The 17,937-nt window shown below is 57.2% G+C and overlaps 2 protein-coding genes across 2 annotated transcripts in view; one reads left to right on the top strand and one right to left on the bottom strand.

Annotated features, from left to right (window-relative positions):
* CEP250 (centrosomal protein 250) overlaps nucleotides 1-1,590 on the top strand; it is a 36,747-nt gene extending 35,157 nt beyond the window's left edge. The window contains exon 32 of the transcript XR_008824206.1: nucleotides 988-1,590. The gene's annotated coding sequence lies outside the window, so the exon portion shown is untranslated. The remainder of the gene's footprint in view (nucleotides 1-987) is intronic.
* Nucleotides 1,591-3,128: 1,538 nt separating this feature from the next.
* Nucleotides 3,129-17,643, bottom strand: LOC130155716 (sacsin-like). The gene is made up of 7 exons (XM_056353251.1): nucleotides 17,563-17,643; nucleotides 17,046-17,133; nucleotides 16,809-16,911; nucleotides 16,350-16,496; nucleotides 14,669-16,001; nucleotides 14,381-14,469; nucleotides 3,129-13,762 (listed from the first exon to the last, which is right to left on the bottom strand). The coding sequence occupies exons 1-7, from the start codon at nucleotides 17,583-17,585 to the stop codon at nucleotides 3,684-3,686; spliced, it is 11,862 nt and encodes a 3,953-aa protein (XP_056209226.1). The 5' UTR covers nucleotides 17,586-17,643; the 3' UTR covers nucleotides 3,129-3,683.
* Nucleotides 17,644-17,937: the final 294 nt, after the last annotated feature.

Below are 17,937 nucleotides of genomic sequence, written 5' to 3'. Positions count from 1 at the left end.
AGAGGGAGAGCCCAGCAGAAGTCTTACCTTTTCTAGGTATAATAGGGGTTAAACTTTATTTCTAGGTAAAATAGGGGTTCTTGAGTCTTCCAGTTAGGTGTACTAGAAATGTGAAGACGGATGGATGGATAAAAATTGAGTTAACCCAGCAGAGTCTGACCTTTCTCTTTGGTTATCTGAAGACAGAAAAACACCTTCCCTCGGTTTCCAAATTACATTTGCTTCCAGACTGGGGGATTGTGAGAAATCAAAAGGAATGCAGAGTTGTGTTTAATGCCAGTGCAGAACAACTTTCATCTAGGTTGGGTACATATGTCTAAGTATGTAACCAACATCAAAGTACATGAGACCAAAGTCACATCCAAGCACAGGAAAACATCCACACAAACAACAAGTGAAGGGAACAATCTCACTGGGATTTAACATTCATGCAGGCAGAAACAAAACATAGTGAAAAGAACAAAATAACTTTTATTGCAAGTGGACAAGCTTTTGTTTTGTTAAACAGTTTTAGTTCTTCAGCATTTCCAGTGTTTCTTGTTCCTTCAGACACATGAATATTGCATAAACACAGGGAGGAGGAGAGCTTTTGTTAAAACAAGTGAAATGTCCAACACTTACCTTGCAAAAAAGAGATTATCAGGACACCATCAGAGGTCCTTTGGGCATAAAGGTACCCATTAGTCAACATACACATCTGTATTGAAACACATACGCATACCATATTGTTGATACGTAACTCAGAATATCCAAATGTGGTTGTAACTAACAAAATCTGATATTCAGTAACTTTTTAAGGAGGACCTTCCCGGGGCTTATGTGCTCACACAGTTTTTAGAAATGAAAAAAACTGGGACAGCAATTGCTGATAATCTGATTTTGGTAGCTACTCATTAGCATTCTCCTGATTAGGATAGGAAAGTAACTGAATTTAGCTAATGTTAACAAACTTGTATGTAATTTCAATCTTTTTTTTTTTTTCCCTAGTCTAAATGAGATGTCTGATCTTTGTCTTAATGGAGGAGTTTCTGCCAAGCCAAAGACAAAGAATCAAGGCTCATGGAGGTGAGAAATGGGGTGAGCTCCTGTGCAAAGCCATTCCCTGCCTTTTACCTATATTCCTCTCATATAGAGGACAGCTGGTGCTGTCAAACCTTACCTTATGATGAGTATTAGAATCTATAAAGCATTATTTCAGGCAAACGATTTCTGGGGACAAAATACGAGTATGCAAGAACAAAAGCATAGGCAAGGAGAGAGAACTGTATGGAAAAGGAAGTCCAAACAAGAAATTAGTAATCCCTGAAAATCAGGACAACTTCTGGGACACATCTGTGCTAGGGCAGGTACTCCAACAAAACAAAAGGACGTAAAGCTTGAGCTACACACAATTAAAGCTAACATAACTGAACAGGAATAAAATTGCACCTTATGCAGTGCCGGTTCTGTTTTGCATATGTTAGCCCCTTGTCTCCTCTTACTTCTTACTCTGCTTTTTGAGAAAAACAACTTGCTTCTACCAAGGAGAGAAGTTAAAAGTTTTGAAGATATTAACACCAGGCACATGACAGAAGTCCAGAAGCTGAGATCAGGATTACATTTAGGGTCAGATTTACAAGGTGCTTCTGAATAGGACCCTTCACACTATCACAAAGACGCCAGTGCAGGTTCCCTAGCTGGAGATCTATTTAGCAACAGAAAATCTCAGGAGAGAGTAACAGCACTGAAAACCTGGTGTGCTGGGCTTTAGTATGTGAATAACACCAAAGAATAAAAATGTGGAACCCAAAGCTGCTGTTCTGGAAACAGAGACTTAGAAGCTGGGGCAGCCTCTGAACCTTCTTTTCCTGCAGCGGAGCATCTGCAGCATCATGGGGTTCCTGTTGTGCGCCCTTCCTGGAAATGTGTTATGTTTTGCTGTGGGGAAGGGGGGTGCATTTGTTCTGTTTACATTTGGAAGCATTTCCTAGTGACAGATTTTTTTAAATAAAAAGTATGAACTGGCGTCTAACGATCAGTTGCATAGGTGTGGTATAGCTATGCCAGCATGAGGTAAGGAGAGCAGTGCAATGGAATGAGCTTCCATAGTGCTGATGGTCTTGTTCACCCCCCACTATTCTCTGCTTATTTAAATCAGTGGGGAATAGAACCCAGAGGCAAAAAGAACTTCAGTCATCATGGTTTTGTGCCAAATCTGGCTAGTAAAAAAAATTTTTTTTTGATTGTTAGTGTGGTTTATGATGACAACAATTTGGAATCTTCAGATGTCTCTTAGATGTTCAACTTCATCCTGCATGACATTCTGTTAAGTGCGATGTTCAGTTAGGTGTATTAATAGGATTGAGTATTCATGTAGACCTCATTAAAGGGATCAAAAATCACATGCATGTAAATTCTTATGTGGAATTACAATCCAAATGAGATATTTCCAGGGGAACTCACAGAGCTTTGACCAGTGCTTTCAAGATCTTTATCTGTAATTAAAGGAGAAAAAAAACCTTTTAACAGCAACAAAAAAAAATTGCTGCAACAAGGCTTTTACCATCAGTGCTGTTGCTCCTTCCTCCAGAGGTCAGACCACACTGCTGCTCCTCCAGCCAACCACCTCTCCCACCATCCTTAGGGCTACTTTAACTATTTAGTGGGAACGAGCTACAGCTGCACATTGTCCATGTCAATCAACTCACCACCTCTGCATGAAGGCCACAGCTACATATTATCGATGCTAATCAACCCACTGCCTTCATTCCTCTACAAAAGATTATGAAAAAGAGTTATACTGAGGCAGAAAACAGTCTCAGCTTCACATATGAAAAAAAGCCGAGGCTCTGAGCTGTCCATTTCCCTCAGGGATCAGGGAGAACTCCTTGGTTGCTGGTCGGTGCCATGAAACACTGCCCAGGAAAAGGTTGGGGTGGGGAAGAAGGGTGAGGGGGCAGGAAATAAAGTGATATGTATAACTAGGAAAGCAAGCAAGAACAAAAGAAAGAAAATCATTATGCCCCTGCCTCTTCATGCTTAGCTTGGATCTTAATGCTAGGTGCAGCCTTGGACCTCCAGACAGAGCTGAACTGAAAGAGGTTCAGAGGGATTGATGCCAAAAAATCGGAGACAAAACTCTCTAATAATCAGTTTGGAGTTTCAGAAAGCAGGCATTGTTTATTTTTGGCCCCAGATATACAGGGGATAATTTCCACCCAGCATGCATACTGACTTTATTCGCTGTTTATCTTTATATGGCTGATCTATACATGTAAATGACATTTCTGAGAAACTATTAGCATATGCATTACAGTTCCAAGAACTACTTATCATATCTACACTGTTACTACACTTGTGGCCTAATGTATTGGGGGTCCTCTGATGGTCTTTTGGGACATCTTCATCCTTTCTTGATCCTCTTCGTCATCTTCCTTTTCTTATCCTTTTCATGACCTTTTCTTCTGGCCCTGTTTCAGCACTCTTGGTTTATGTCTTGGTCTTGGACCAGTTCTTACCTACTTAATAGCTAAACTATACAATGCAGCATTCTGCTAGTAGCTAAATGACATAATACAGCATTGTACAGCTCGGCCATGTCACTGATACGTTAGTTACAACATTTACAGTTAAGCACACTGTTAAACTTCCCCCGGTATCAGTTCCGTGGCCCAGGTGGCAGTGTCCCCTCTGTGGGGACACCCTCACATCCTGCCCACGTGGTCCTGCAGCCTCTCCAGCACACCTTGCGCCCTCCTCAGTACCTCCTCCTCATCCACGCTGTGGAATGCCTCCTCAGGGGTGGTGGGGAAGCGGTGGCAGCTGGGGTACTGTGTGGCCTTGCCATCCACGCCACAGCCGTGCAGCCACTTCACCTCCTCTGCCAAGCCCTTCAGCTTCGGCTGCGCTACCTCCAGCCATCGGGCCAGGCCCACCAGCCCCATTCCGGCCTCAAAGGCCTCACCATGGCAAAGTATGGCAGCCACCAGTGCCTTCTGAAGGGTCTGGTGCACCTTGAAGAGGACCCAGTTGGGGCAGCCGCGCCTGAAGTCATTGTAGGCTGCCTGCAGGTCGCTCTTGGCCTGCCGCAACCACCGCTGGGCCTCTGGGATGGGTGGAACTGGGGCCATGGCCACCTCACTGCCCAGCTGGGAGCCATGGTGGTCCTGTCCCCAGCAGGGGAGGTAGAGGTCCTGCGGCACCTTTGGCTGCTTGGCATCGCACAGCTGCCAGGAGGTTGCCAGGCCATGATGCACACTGCCATTCACCTCTGCCACAGCCTCCTCCTGTAGCCCCTCCTCCAGCTCTGGTTCCACGACCTTCTCTGGCTCTGGTGCAGCACCCGGCAGCGCCACATCATTCTCCTCCAGAACAGTGGCCACTTCCCCTGGCTTCTGGCAGACCAGCATTTCACGCAGCACTGACAAGGCAGGTGCCTCCAGCTGTCCACCCAGGATGGTATTGATCTCCTGCGCCAGCGTCTCCACGATCCTCAGCTGCTGCCGGCCCAGCACCAACTCGGCATGCCGGATGTAGAGGAGCCGCTGGGTACCACCAGCCTGGCACACGTAGATGACCCGTGACTGGGAGCTGCCCTCCACCTTTGCACCACAGTGGACCAGAACAGTGCGGATGTCCTCGCAGCACTGCACTTTCAGCTGCTCCAAGGAAAAGCCTCCATCCTCCTTCACACTCATCACAGCCCTGTGGCTCTGCCACTGGAGGAGGGCCTCCAGCCCCCTCCTAAAGCACGGTGATACCAGGAGGGTCTGCAGACGCTTCTGCCCAGCGCAGTGAGAACCGTAGCGACACGGCCGCAGTCTGCGCTCCTCCAGCTGCTGCTCGGTCACCTCCGAGAGCAACCGTGGCTGCAGGCGCTCCGGTAGCATCTGCAGCAGCCACCAGGCGTTACACCTAACCCCTGGTAGTTCAGCCATAAACACGAAGGCCCTCTCCAAGGCCCTACAGGTATTTGAGGACACGCAGTCATTGAAGTACAGCCTGTGGGATGACTCAAGGCAGTCAGCAGTGCTCAGCAAGTACAGCTCAGCCACAGTGGAGAAATCAGGGAGTTCCTGTGCCTCCTGCAGCAGTTGGAAGAAGCGTCGTGTAGCCAGCAGGACTGTATTCTTCTGGATAGCATTGAGGATCCCACTGGCTTGGCTCTCCTGGTGGATTTGGGTCAGGACATAGCTGTAGTGAGTCAGTGTGGGAAGCAGGACCACCCCAAGGTGTTGCAGGAGTTCCACATAGAGAGCAATGCAGGGGTCAGGTGTGAGGAGGTAGGGGTAAAAGTCAGCCTCATCCAGGAGCGAGTTCACCACTTGCGATGGCATGGCCATGTCCCCTGACTTGGCCAGCACCACAGGCAGTGAGGCGAGGTGCTCTGCATCCACCTCCTTCAGATGGGTCTGCAAGAAGTTGTACACCTTCTGGAGTACTTTGGCCCGTGTGTTCACCTGCTCTGGTGTCTGGCAGGCTGCCCGGCAAACCTTCTCCAGGTTAGCCACCACCAGGGCAGTAGGTATCTCCACAAGGACTTCCATAGCCTTCAGGTCATCCTGCTTGAGTGTGAAGGACTTTGGCAGGATGCTGGCTGATGTCCACAGCAGCTGAGCTACATCCTCTTGGCAGTAGTAAACACTGCCCTTCAGGGCCACGGGCTTAGTGCAGGCTGCAAAAGGGGGGTGGAGGTTCACCAGATCTGGGGGAATGTCCAGTGGAGGCATGAAGCGGATGGAGGCAATTTGCTCCAGGAAACCCATGGATGAGGGATCATCCAACAGGGTGTTAAGGTTGTTGAGCATCTCATGCTGTTGCAGCTGCAGGTCTTCAGCATGGCACCTTGCCTGAGTGGCTTCATACTCTATCTTTTTGGCCAGTGCCACAAAATCCTGCACAGAGAGGGTGGTGCACACACCCACCTCAAGCAGGAAAGCTGTGGCAGCTGTACGGTTGTAATCCAAGTCCACAAAGAAAGACTCGGGCACGAAGCGGTATTGGAGCTGCAGATTGCGGAAGGAGGGTGTGTTGTCATAGAAGTAGGAGGCCAGGCGCAGCACACCGTGGGAGTCGGGTATAAAAGCCACAGTCTGAAAAGCTTTCACAGCAGCTTCCTTGAACTTAATGTCATAGGGGTGTTGCAGGTCAAAGAATAAGCGCAAAGCTTCCATAAGTTGTTGCGCTGTGAGCTGGGACAGCCGGGGCAGCACTACAGACGTAAAGAGCTGCTTGTCATCTGTGAGCTCCCACTGCAAATCCTTGGCCAGCAGCTGGTGGTTCCTGTCTGCTGTAAGCAGCAACGTGTCCTTGTCCAGGCTGTACAGGGCCAGGGCACGTGGGACCTGGCTGCTGAGCAAGAGCACCTTGCGGTAGGGTTTCACGGGGACGTACTCCCCATCATGCTTCCTGAATAGAGGCAGGAGCTGGAGCTGCTGCTGTGCCGACAAATCCAGTTTTCCCTGCACAAAGCCCAGCAGAGCAGTCACATCCCACTCAGTTAAGTTCTTCCAGTGGAGGTCAGCTCTGGTGCCTGCCAACCAGGCCACCACAGCCCTAGGCTCTGTGGCCTGCAGTGTCCTTGCCTGCAGGCAGAAGAAGGCAAAGTTAAAAGGCAGCAGGGACAGCTGGAGCACAGGGATGCCCAGTTTGTGCAGCACCTTGGCCACATCCGTGTCACAATTAAAAAGAACATTGGGGAGGGAGGACAGTGGCAGTCGCTGCTTCAAGTCTCTGTCATGCCCCTGAACAGGCAGCACTTCCAAATCCTGGAGGTGATCCATGAATGAATCCATATTGGTGTTTATCTCTTCTTTGGTCATTGTGACTGGGTAGACCACAGCGCTGAAGAAGCTCCACAGCTCCTTAAGCCACATCTGCCCCTCTGTGGTCCAGTTCAGCTGAGCCAGAGCCTCCTGGATGAGCGGTGTGGCCTCCAGGAGGCCCAGCATCTTCACAAAGCAGGGCAGGACCAAGTCCGAGATCGACCTGTCAATGAAGAGGTGGCAGTGGCGGGGAAAGAGGTGGGCAAAAGTGCTGTGGAACACTGGGTGGTGGGTGCTGAGGGCGTTCAGGCAGCCGTCTTGTGTGGCCAGCAAGGGAAGGCCTTCCAGTTCTAGTTCCACTTCTGCCTTGTCCGTGCTCGTGGGCTCCAGGCAGTGCCTCAGCAGGATGGAGCAGCTCTCTGCTGTCCTTATGGGTGTCTCAGCCAACCTGCACGGCACAGGGAGTGCCAGGGCCTTGAGGAAGCGCCGGAGGGAGTCTGGCTGAAAGGCAATGGTGTCCACATTGGCTTCAATGAACTCCTTGTAGATATGCCGCAGGTGGATGAATGCTGGCACCAGGTTCATGTTCAGGCGCTGCAGCACCTCCTGGAGAACTGGCTCAGGCTTTGACTTGAGGAAGTATGGCTCTGTTAGCACATCCCCACCACCTGGAGATGCCCAGGTCATTGTCACTGTGCTGTCAGGTTGCTTCAGGTGGTACACAGGCATCAGGGGTAGGCGTGCACGACTGAGGTGCCTATAGACTTCCCTCACCATGTTTTGAAAGGTGGGTAGCACCTCTGTCCCAGCAGGGAAGAAGTGGAGGTAGTGGGAGGTCAGGCACTTCTGGCAGTCTGACAGAGACTTAAACTGGAGCCCTTCAGGCTGCAGGGCTTCCCACTGCCTGGTGAGAAAGGCACAGTACAGGGGAGGCACCAAGCGCCGGAGTAAGAAGCTATTCCAGGCTTCCTCTGTGCTGCCTGTGTCCTGACGGAGATTGCGCCTGGCCGCATCCACAGCGAAGTTGGCATTGATGTGCACAGGCAGCCCTGTGGTCAGCGGCAACGGGAGGGTGCAGAAAGCTTTGCCCATGACTTTGTCCAAGTGCAATGGCTTCAGGCAGGCAGCCACAGCCCCGTAGGGCAGCCGCCCAGGCACTGGAGACTCCTCAGCCCCTTCCTGCACCCCAATTTGGGACATCACCCTCCACACACTGCTGGCCTTAGCCGTGCTGGTTTTGATTGTCATGATATAGGAGAGAGAGGTGGGGCTGTTCCCATCAACAGTTTGGCTCAATCTCTCTTGAAAACCCCGTCTCAGCTCTGCATCACCATTTCCCAGTTCTGTGGCAACCCGCAGCCTCTCCAATGCCTGTTCCCCATCTGGGGGGATCTCGGAGAAAACCACAGTGTGGAGGTGCCGGAGGAAGAGCACCAAGTCCTCTCCTTCCTCAGCCAGTACTGTCTCCATGTCCCTGAGGTCTTGGTCCCGCACGACCATGCCAGACACCCTGGAGATGGCAGCCCCACTTGCAGTGCGAAGAGGCAGCCGGAAGATGACACCCTTGTTCAGGTTGAAAAGGGAGGGTAGGAAGGTGCCATAAATGTCTGGAAAGGTCTTCTTGAATTCAGGGTTGACAGCGAACATCCCACCAGGACTCTCCATTGTGGCATTAGGCACATAGTAGAGATGGGGATCAAAGACACACAGTGCACTGTCTCCAGTAAGGAAGGCTGGGCAGTCAGTAAAGTGGAAGACAGTGTTGAAGCCAAGGCCATATTTGCCTGTGACATCCTGCCGGCCTTGCTTGCTACCCACCCCCAGACGCTGAATGCCTTCGATGTCCTGCTGCTGGAAGGGGCTGTCATTGTAGATGCAAAGGGCAGGGCCCTGCAGGAAGTTCCAGTTGTCACTGAAAGTGGCATCCGCTGGGTGCTGCCGGCGGTCCCACACAAAGTGCACAAGCCCTGCACCAGCATCATCTGCATTCTGGAGCAACTCTGCCACTATATCACGAGCAGATGCCGGGTACTCACCCAAGATGTTCTTCAGCCGTGTGGGCAAGTCCTCATGGGCACCAAATGGCTGCACCCAGGAGTTCAGGTCTCCAGTGAGCAGCCGGTTCCTCTCCAGCGCCCGGTGGCGTGTGGTAGGCACCCCACAGCGCAGGGCTGTGGCTCGGGACAGCTGTTCGTGGCACAGCAGGACATCTCTGTCCACCGGCATCCATGGCGTGTCATTGAAGCAGAGCTTGTCGCATGAACGCAAGATGCCCTCCTGGTCAGGTAGAAAGAGTTGCTGGGTCTGGTAGGCATCAAGCTCTTTGTCAACTGCCATCAAGCCAGAAGACACCAGCTGCAAGGCCAGAGCCAGCTCTGCGGCAGGCAGCGGCTCCCCAGCATACATGTCTGCCAGCGTGCAGAGCACTCGGGCATAATCCTCCCAGGCAAACGTGTGGCGCAGCCCCACACACTCCCAGAGTTGGCTGTAGCGCCGGTACTGCTCTGGGAGCTGGTGAAGGTATGGGGCAGCCTCAAATGAGAGCCTTTCAGCCACAGCCATGACGGGCACAAAGCAGGAGCCCACCAAGATGAAGGGCTCCCTTTTGGTCACTGCAGAAATCACTTCATCACAGCTGGAGCGATCTCTCTGGAGCAGCTTGTCCAGGTACCTGTAGCAGCTGTGGGTGCTGTCCTGCAGGGTCTCCAAAGAGAGAGCGTTGGAGCTGCGGCTCAGTGCCTGCAGCTGCTCAAGGACTCTAGCTGCTGGTGGCTGCCGGTCCAGTCCCAAAAAGGATGTGACCTCCTTAGGGATGCTGAAGTTTTCCCCCAGCATTTTGGAAGCCAAGACAGGGTGGATGAGTCCCACTAGTAGGGCATGGAGGTGATGGTAGAGCTGGGCAGCTGGCAACAGCGCATGGTCACCAGTGGGCAGCACAGCAGGGAGGAAGGGCACAGTCTGGAAAGCTGCCTGCGTGGTGTTGTCCACCCTCTCCTCCACTGCATCCTGAAGCAGCTGAAGGATGCATACAGCCCTCTGGCAGGCCTGGGCATGGTCCTTGGTCCAAATAAGCTGCACTGTCTTTGCCCGCTCCAGCAGCTCTGGCAGAGTCATCCTGTCCTTAACCATGCCCAACCTCTCCAGTTGGCTTAGTATTCCCGGGGAAAGGAAGGCATCCCCCATGGGGAAGCGCCCGTCCTTAGGGTCATACAAAGTGGCAGTGCGGCCTCCAGGATGCACCAGGTGATTGATGAGCTGCAGGTGGCCATGAGGGGTGGCAGGAATGCAGGGCACTCTCTGCAGCACTTTGTCCACATCATCATGGGAAATATCCAGTGCATGGAGAAGCAGCGGTTCCCGATCAACAGCAGAGAGGTCTTTCAAGTTGGGAAGCACAAGCTCACAGTAAAAGCGGGGCCAGTCATAGGTGCCAGCATCCACTGCCTTCCCGAGGCCCCTGTGCACGTGCTCTGGCAAGTGCACAGCTAACAGGGGACGGGGCAGGGTATTGGCAAAGACACGCTTCGCAACGGCACCCAGCTTAGGGTGTCTGACCACAGCCTGGTGCAGGAACCGGGCATCCTGCAGTGAGCACCAAGAGCAGCCATCAGAAAACAGCCTGGGACCATCCCTGGCTGCCATAGCCTGGTAGAAACCAGTCACAGCCTCCACGTAGGGGTAGCGGGCAGTGTTAGAGTCCGGCCAGAAGACATGGTATTCATAGCTCTTCAGCTCACCTGCCTCATGCATGATGCGGAGCTGGTCCAGTGCCTGGAGCCAGGCAGCTGGCACAGCATTGCGGAGCAGCACCCGGTTCCACTTGCCCTGGTGTGCCGTGTCCCACAGCCCCTTGCGATTGGAGAGGATGCTGAAGGCCCCATGCACGTGGATTGGCAGCCCTGAGTTGACTGGCATGGGAAGGTGGCAGAAGACTCGCCCCTCCTCGGCATCTAGACGCGGCACCCACTTATCATCTGCAGTCAGGGCCAGGGGAAGGGCCACGCCAGCCATGGGAGGCGGAGGGTGGAGCCCTGCTTGCCTGTTCTGATGAAACAGTTCCAGCAGCTCCCCATCACCCTGACACACCAAAACTAGGTAGTGCCACGTGGTCTTAAATGACTCCTCGCAGGCTGTGAACTGCTCGATAGCTGCCCGGCTTGGGGGGCCCCCAGGGGCCCCCAGGTCTCGGATCAGCTTTCGCCGTAGCATGGCCAGAGGCATGGTGTCCCTCGCAGAGGTGGCTGTGTGTGGCAGCATCTCCAGGGACATCTCCCTCACTCCCTTGAGGAAGAGCAGCAGGAGCCGGTTAGAGCCAAGGAAGCTGGTGCCAAGGGACTGGATGCGCTCTGTACCAAAGGCCTCTGAGCAAATCTGTGACTTTACAGCTTCCTCTTCAGTGCGGAAAGGCAGGCGGAAAAGGCTCCCTGGAAAGGGTCCTGGCTCAGGCAGGCGGCACCCAAAGATACCGTGGTAGGGCCAGAACTGCTCTGCAAAAGCACGGAGGATGCGTGGTCGGTTGGAGAAGTCCAGGCGGATGCCAGGGCAGCCAGGTATGGGCATGTGCTTTCCCAGATGGGTGCCGTTGGGATCAAAGATGAGTAGTGTCTCCCCACTCAGCACTGCTGGCACATCAGTGACACGGTAGACGGAGCTGAAGCCCAGGCCAAAGCGCCCAATCTGGCCTGCCTGGCCCTCCTTTGTAGCAGCCCCGACCCGTGTGATGTTACGGAGGTCATCCTCCGTGAAGAGGGCGTTGTTGTAAGCCCAGAGGGCTGGGCCATGGCAGGCAGCCATGCCAGGGTCTAGCAGCCCAGAGGTGGCCTTTCTGCAGCATCGGAGGTCCAGGAGGAAGCGGCACACAGTAGCTCCAGCATCCTCGGCATTCTGGACCATCTCTGTGAAGAGGTCGCTCTCCTCACCATACTCCTGGAGGATGTTGCGGAGCCGTAAGGTGATGGGCTCAGAGGGACCACAGGCTGTGAATGGCTCTGGCCCCAGCACCCGCGTACTGAGCAGCTCCGCACCAAGGAATATGGCTGTGCTGGATGGCACCGCCTCATGCACCACCTCCTGAACATCCTCCTCTGGCTCCAGGTCCATGTCCAGGTACACGGTAGAGGCAGCTGGGCGGAGGGCAAAGCCTGAGCCCTCCAGGATCCTCACAGGAACCGGCACGGTGCCCTCACCCCGGTGCCCCCGGCTCTTAAGCCACTCCAGGACAGCTACAGCCACCTGCAACTCTGCTGCGGTGCCAGCTCTGGAGCTTCGAGTGTCTATGTCCTGCCCCAGGCAGCGCAGGGCCGCAGCCGCCCTCTCCTCACTCACCCTCGCCTCCACGCCCCAAGCCCTGAAGAGGCAGCTGTAGGGCAGGAACTCAGGGGGCACGCAGGGCACCAGCTTCCCCAGTTCCTGCTCCAGCTCCTCAGGATAGCCCAGCACGGCATCACGTGGCTGGGCAAACCCAGCCCCAGTCCACACCACAGCATCATCTGGGGCAGCCCCAAAGGTCTTCAGGTTCTCCTGCATGTGCCGATAGACAGGCTGGAGTGCACGAACTACCTCACCCACATCCCTGCACCCTACCAGCTTTCTCAGCTGCTCCCACACTTTCTGTGGTGGGGGAGGCTGGCTCAGCCCCAGCTTCTGCTCTGCCTCTGGCACAAAGGCATCTGTCAGATGCATGGCCAGCCCAACCAGGGGCTGGTACTGGGCGGACCGCAGCTTCCTGGGGGGCAGGAAGGGCTGCTTAGGATTCCTGGTGCACTCAGAACGAGGCACCCATGGCAGGGCCTGGAGCTCCCTAAGATGTTCAGCGCTGAAGCCAGCCAGTGCCTTGGGGCAGTTGCAGACCTTGATCAGTGCCTGAGCCCTGCCCAGAGCCGCTGCATCATGCTGACTCACGCTCGCTGCAGCCTCTAGGATGTCAAAAGGCGTCAGGCACCCCTCACCCTGCCGCAAGCCCAGGGCTCTCAGGGCACGGAGCACGGGTGGGCTGCGGAAGGCAGCAGGAGGAAAGTGCTCAGGGCCCAGCAGTGCCCGCAGGGTGCTGTTGCAGGGGTCATAGAGGTCTTGCGGACGTGCAGGGCCTTTGGGGGATTCCAGGAAGGCCAGCCTGCTGCACGCCTGCTGGAGCGGGGGGCTCTGTGCAAAGAGTACGTCTCCGTGCTGCAGCACCCAAAGCAGCAGAGCCTGTTTCTCGGCCACCAGCCCTGCATAGGCACCCCGGGCCACAGCCCTGATGGCCACCAGCGCCATGCAGGCTGTACTGACAAGGGGCTTCTTCAGCCTCCCCAGGAGCTGCCGGTCAGCTTCATCCCGGCACTGCAACATGGCCTCTGGCAGCACCACATCTCTGGGCAGCTCCAGCCCTGGCTCCAGCACCGGGGTGGCACTGGCTGGCACCAGCCCTGTGGGCTGTGGGGCAGCCAAGCAGGGCAGTGGGACAAAGAGGGGCAAAGCAGCCAGGGTGGCACTGTCCTCCTTTCTTAGGGATGGGAGGTCTGCCAGGTAGAGCCGGAGGGAGTCCACGTCTGAGGCAGGCAGCGAGGCCAGGCGGGAGGCCACAGCTGCAGCCCCCTGCCTGCCCAGGGCCCGCAGGGCGCCAAGTGGGGATGCAGGCAGGACATAGTGGGACAGGGAGCGCTGCCACACACCTGGCAGCACCACTGGGCAACCCAGCACCTCCAGCACAGAGGCCACAGCAGGTGGCAGGTGCTGGTCCTCACCTGCCTGAAAGATAAGACTGGACTGGGGTATCAGTGGAGCCAGGCAGATGCTGGGGGCATCCAGTGGGGACAGGGGGACGAGAGGGAGCCCCTCCAGAGGGCCCAGGTCTTCCACGTGGTGAGCCAGGAATTGCCACAGGGCTGGGAACCAGGAGGCTGGGGGCTGGGGAGGGCCTTGGGCTGGGCACCAGGTCACTGGGGTTGAAGACTGGGATGTCCAGGTCGGGGGCAGAGCCAAGCGCAGGGTCTGGGCAGTCACGGCTGGGTTCAGCAGAACCAGGTTGGAGAAGAGCCCTGTGCACAGGAGGCAGAGGCTGGGTGAGGAGTACGTGGGACCTGGGACCTGGCAGGGAAAGAACCTGAGATCTGCAGGTGATGCGGCAACGGGGAGGATGGGAGGACCTGGGCTCTGGAGGGCCACTGGATACCCTAATAGGAGGAACAGTGGAAGCCCAGACTGGTGGGGATGGAGGAGATCTGAGAGGGAAAGAGGTGTCAGGGGTACCAGTACTGGGGGGCAGAGAGGTCCTCAGATGGGGAACACAGGGAGACCCAGGATCTGAGGGAGCACAGAGGGGATGGGGGGTTGTGGGAAGAAGAGCAAGGACAGGGGAGTCCCTGGAGACACAGGGAGACATGGGATAGGAGAGGTGGCCCTGGGCTCAGACAACACCCCCCAAACCGGAGGAGAGACAGTGGGACTTGGGCTCCAGAGTGCTGTTGGGTGGATGGGGGAAGCCCAGAGAGAGGCCTCAGACAGCGATCAGGGACCCCAGGCTTGCACAGGGAGTATCAGCGTGGTACAGGGAGATACTGGGGCTGCAGAGGAGCCCCAGGGGGTGCCTAGGGGTGCTGGGGTTTAGAGGGAGATCAGGGGACCCAAAGGTGGTCCAGGGACCCCCTGTGTCTTACCTGCCTTGGCAATGCCTCGCAGGAGGCTGTCCAAGCCCGGCTCCAGATCCGAGGGCAGGAAGGACCCGGCCAGGCCGGGCAGGAGCTGCCTGTGGGGACAAACAGAGGTGCCGGGGGATGGGAGAGGGGATGGGGCTCAGCCCCCACTCGGTGTTACCAGGGGAGCAGAGGTGGGCAGGGGAGCACCCACATGCCCAGGTTCAACCACAGCCTCCCACTTTCAGCTCAAGAGCATGGGGCAACTGGCTCACCTGCCCACTCCTGCTGGGAACGGGGCTGCGCACTCACCTGGGGCAGATGGATGTGTCCACATAGACGATGGCTGATGCAGTTCCGAAGGCCACGAAGGTCCCATCAGCACGAGGCAGGAGGGGGAGACCCTGCAGTTCGGCATGGTGCCCATCCCCAGCCACGTAGCGCAGCAGGGAGAGCCGGTCAGTGGCTGGGAGGTCTACAGCCTCACGGTGCCGCAGCACCTTCCGCACGTGGCCTGCCGTGGCCTCCCGCACGCCCTCCGCCATCCCCAGAGCCAGCACCCTCCGGACATGGGCTGGGACCTCAGCCACCGGCTCCCCAGCTGCCACCAGCAAGGCTCGGACTGCCTGCCGTGCGGCCACGTCCCCCGCCACCTCCGGCAGCAGCACAGCCTCGGGGGCCCGCAGCTGCCCTGGGGTCCCCTCCGTGGCCGGCACCAGGCTGCAGGCAGCTGCCAGCTCCCGGCAGATGTGGCTCACCAAGCTGTGGATGCGGCCACAGCTCGGCATGCTCTCGGGGTCCGGCCAGATGCTGTAGGCATCTGCGTCAGACAGAGACATGGCCACGGTAGCCATGTGGCTGTAGATCCGTGGCAGGAGATTAAGCAGCAGCAGAGCATTCCAGCGGGCATCATCCTCACCCTCCTCACCCTCCTCTGGCCAGCGGAGGTGGCGGCGATCATCTGAGAGGGCAAATGGAGCGCTGGCATGGACAGGCAGCCCTGTGACCATCTCATCTGTGGCTGGCAGGGGTAGGAAACAGCACAGCCGCCCCTGGCAGGACCCATGGAGCGGGTGCGCCAGGCTCAGCTCAGGGTAGCAACCCAGCCCTGCACCCAGTGCCACGGTCGGCCCCTCTGTGGCCCGACCTGTGGCCACCAGCCACTTGCTGTCATCCTCCACCCCATCCCCATGCAGGGACACCAGGCACCATGTCAGACTCAGCCCTTCAGCCCCTGATGGCCCTGGGACAGGGAGAGGCTGCTGAGATGCCACAAGGGTCCCCATGAGTGTCTGGACCCCATCAGGGGCCACGTGATGCACAGCCACCCGGCGGACATGGCGGAGGAAAAGGAGGGCCAGAGGGGCCTCAGTGAGGAAGGTCTGGAGAAGGCTGCGGAGGCGCTGAGGATCAGAGACGCCTGCAGTGATTCTCGAGGGTTGCCGGCGGAGGGGGAAGCGGAAGAGGGTGCCTTGGGGAGAGCCACGGTGCTGTCCCACAGCTTCCAGCCCAGCCAAGAAGGGCTCGAAAAGGCCAGGAAGGTCCTGGGTTGCAGAGATGTCCCAGCGGGCACCGGCACCTGGCAGCACCTGGCATTCAGGGTCCAGTACTCCCAAGGATGGATGGCTCAGCACACCTGGCAGGTCTGGGGACAGGGGAACCATGAGGCCACAGGGACAACATGGACACCACTGCCTCCCCAGATCGTCCCAACCCATCACCCGAACTTGAATCTTCAAGTTCAGCCCCACAGTGCCTCCCATGGTCCCAAGCTTAATCCCAATTCATCAGTCCTCCCTCAGTTTGCCCCTGCAGCCCTGCCCTCCATTGCCACACAGCCTCCCAGTGCTTCAGGTTTCCTCACTTCAGACACAGCCCTCCACTTTGCACCCCCTCGGTGCCCCCCAGTGGCCCCTGGCACGTGTAGGTCAGTGCCTCCAGTACAACCCATGTCCCCAGTTCAATTGCAGTCAAGGTCCCCAGTGCTGCTCACCAGTGAGATGGTAGACGGAGGTGAAGCCCAGGCCAAAGCGCCCGACGGTGCTGGGGTCCTTCTGCTTGTGTGACACCCCCGGGTGCAGGAGCCCTGCCCAGTCCCGGGGGGACATCAGGGCGTCATTGTAGGCCAGGAGGGCTGGGCCTGGGGGGTCAGGACCATAGGTTAGGGGAGACTTGGGACATGTATGGAGGATTGTGACCCTCACTCAGTGTCCCCACAATCTCAGCACCCCCCCCGCTCCAGTCCCACAAAAGTGCCCCAAGTACCACTGAGCCCTCCCAGTATCCTCAGTGCCCCCCCCCCCCCCCCCCCCAGAACACCAGGATTCAGTTCCTGCAGTCCACTCTGATCCCTCTTCAATTCACCACCAGTATCCCCCAGTCCCTCCCCGTATGTGCCAGTGCCACCCCTGCACTTTGTCCAGTTTCTTGCGGCACCCACAGTGCCTCTCACCCTGGGTGCCTGCCAGCCCTCCTCCAGCGATGTTGAACTCCCGCTCGTCGGACACGAACACAACCTCGTTAGCGCCAGCATCGTCCGCGTTCTGCACCAGCTCCTGGGGTCGGGGTCAGTGCTCAGCCCGGAGGGCACCAGCCCACCTTCCCAGCAAGACCCAGGAGCTGGTGCTGGGCAAGGGCCACCACCCACAGCGGGGCCCTGCGGTCTGCCCAGTGGGGCAGGGGGTCTCACCTTGAGGATCTGCCCCCCATCAGGGTACTTCTGCAGGATGCTGTGCAGGTAGTCAAGGAAGGTGGGTGCCTGCTGGCAGAAAGCCTCCCTGCAAAGCAAAGAAACGGGGCGGGGGGTGGCGGGGGGGGGGGGTGGGGCAGGAGGGGTAGCCTCCATGGGTAACCAGGACCCCCATGTCCTTCTGAGATCCCTCATCCCCCTCCTTGGGGGGTGTGGGAGGGTGTCAAGGACCCTATCTCCTCCCAGGACCCACTGAGCCAACCACTTCCGAGGACCCCCCACCTCCCCAAAGCCCCCGTCTCTTCCTGGGATCCTCCAGCAACCCTCAAACTTCCCCGTATCCCCCAGCAAGCCCTGAGCCCCCGTAGCCCCCACCTCCCTCTGGGACCCTTCAGGTCTCCCCACTACCTCCGGAGCTCCGCGTCACACCAACACCCCCAGTCACACTGGAACACTCCGGCCACCCCGCACGCCCCTGCATGAAGCACCAGTGCCCCCCCCAGCGCCCCCCACTCACGGACTGGGCTGCGTGCGGGCCATGGGCACGCCGCGGGGAGGATGCACCGCTCTCACCGCCGCGCCCCGCTGGCCAGGCGGCCCCGGCCCCGCCCCCGCCCCCGCCCCCGCCCCGAAGTTTCGTTTCCCGGCACACAGCGCCCGGCGCCGGGGAAGGGGCGGGCCCTGGGGCGGGGCGAACCGGAGGTGGCGGAGGAGCAGGGAGAACGTGGGGGCAGGGCAGCGGGGTGGGGAAGAACGTGGGGCGTGTCTGTGGGGTGACAGGGGGCTTTGGAGCGTGGCTGTGGGGAGGGGGCAGCACGGCCGTGGGTTGGAGGGCTGTGGTGGGACTGATGAGAGGGAAGGCTCAGCAGGTCTCTTCCAACGCCCAGTGGCC

Source organism: Falco biarmicus, chromosome 10 (assembly GCF_023638135.1).
Source record: "Falco biarmicus isolate bFalBia1 chromosome 10, bFalBia1.pri, whole genome shotgun sequence".
Lineage (NCBI taxonomy): Eukaryota > Metazoa > Chordata > Aves > Falconiformes > Falconidae > Falco > Falco biarmicus.
This window is presented reverse-complemented; position numbering and strand designations above follow the sequence as displayed.

What these genes read in the sequence shown, in the direction of transcription:
- LOC130155716 (XM_056353251.1), bottom strand. Translation starts at nt 17,585, where the DNA reads ATGGCCCGCACGCAGCCCAGTCC. An exon ending in GCCCGCACGCAGCCCAGTCC is followed by an intron (nt 17,134 to 17,562) that starts GTGAGTGGGGGG and finishes TTTGCTTTGCAG; the next exon opens with GGAGGCTTTCTGCCAGCAGG. An exon ending in AGGGCTGGCAGGCACCCAGG is followed by an intron (nt 16,497 to 16,808) that starts GTGAGAGGCACT and finishes CTGACCCCCCAG; the next exon opens with GCCCAGCCCTCCTGGCCTAC.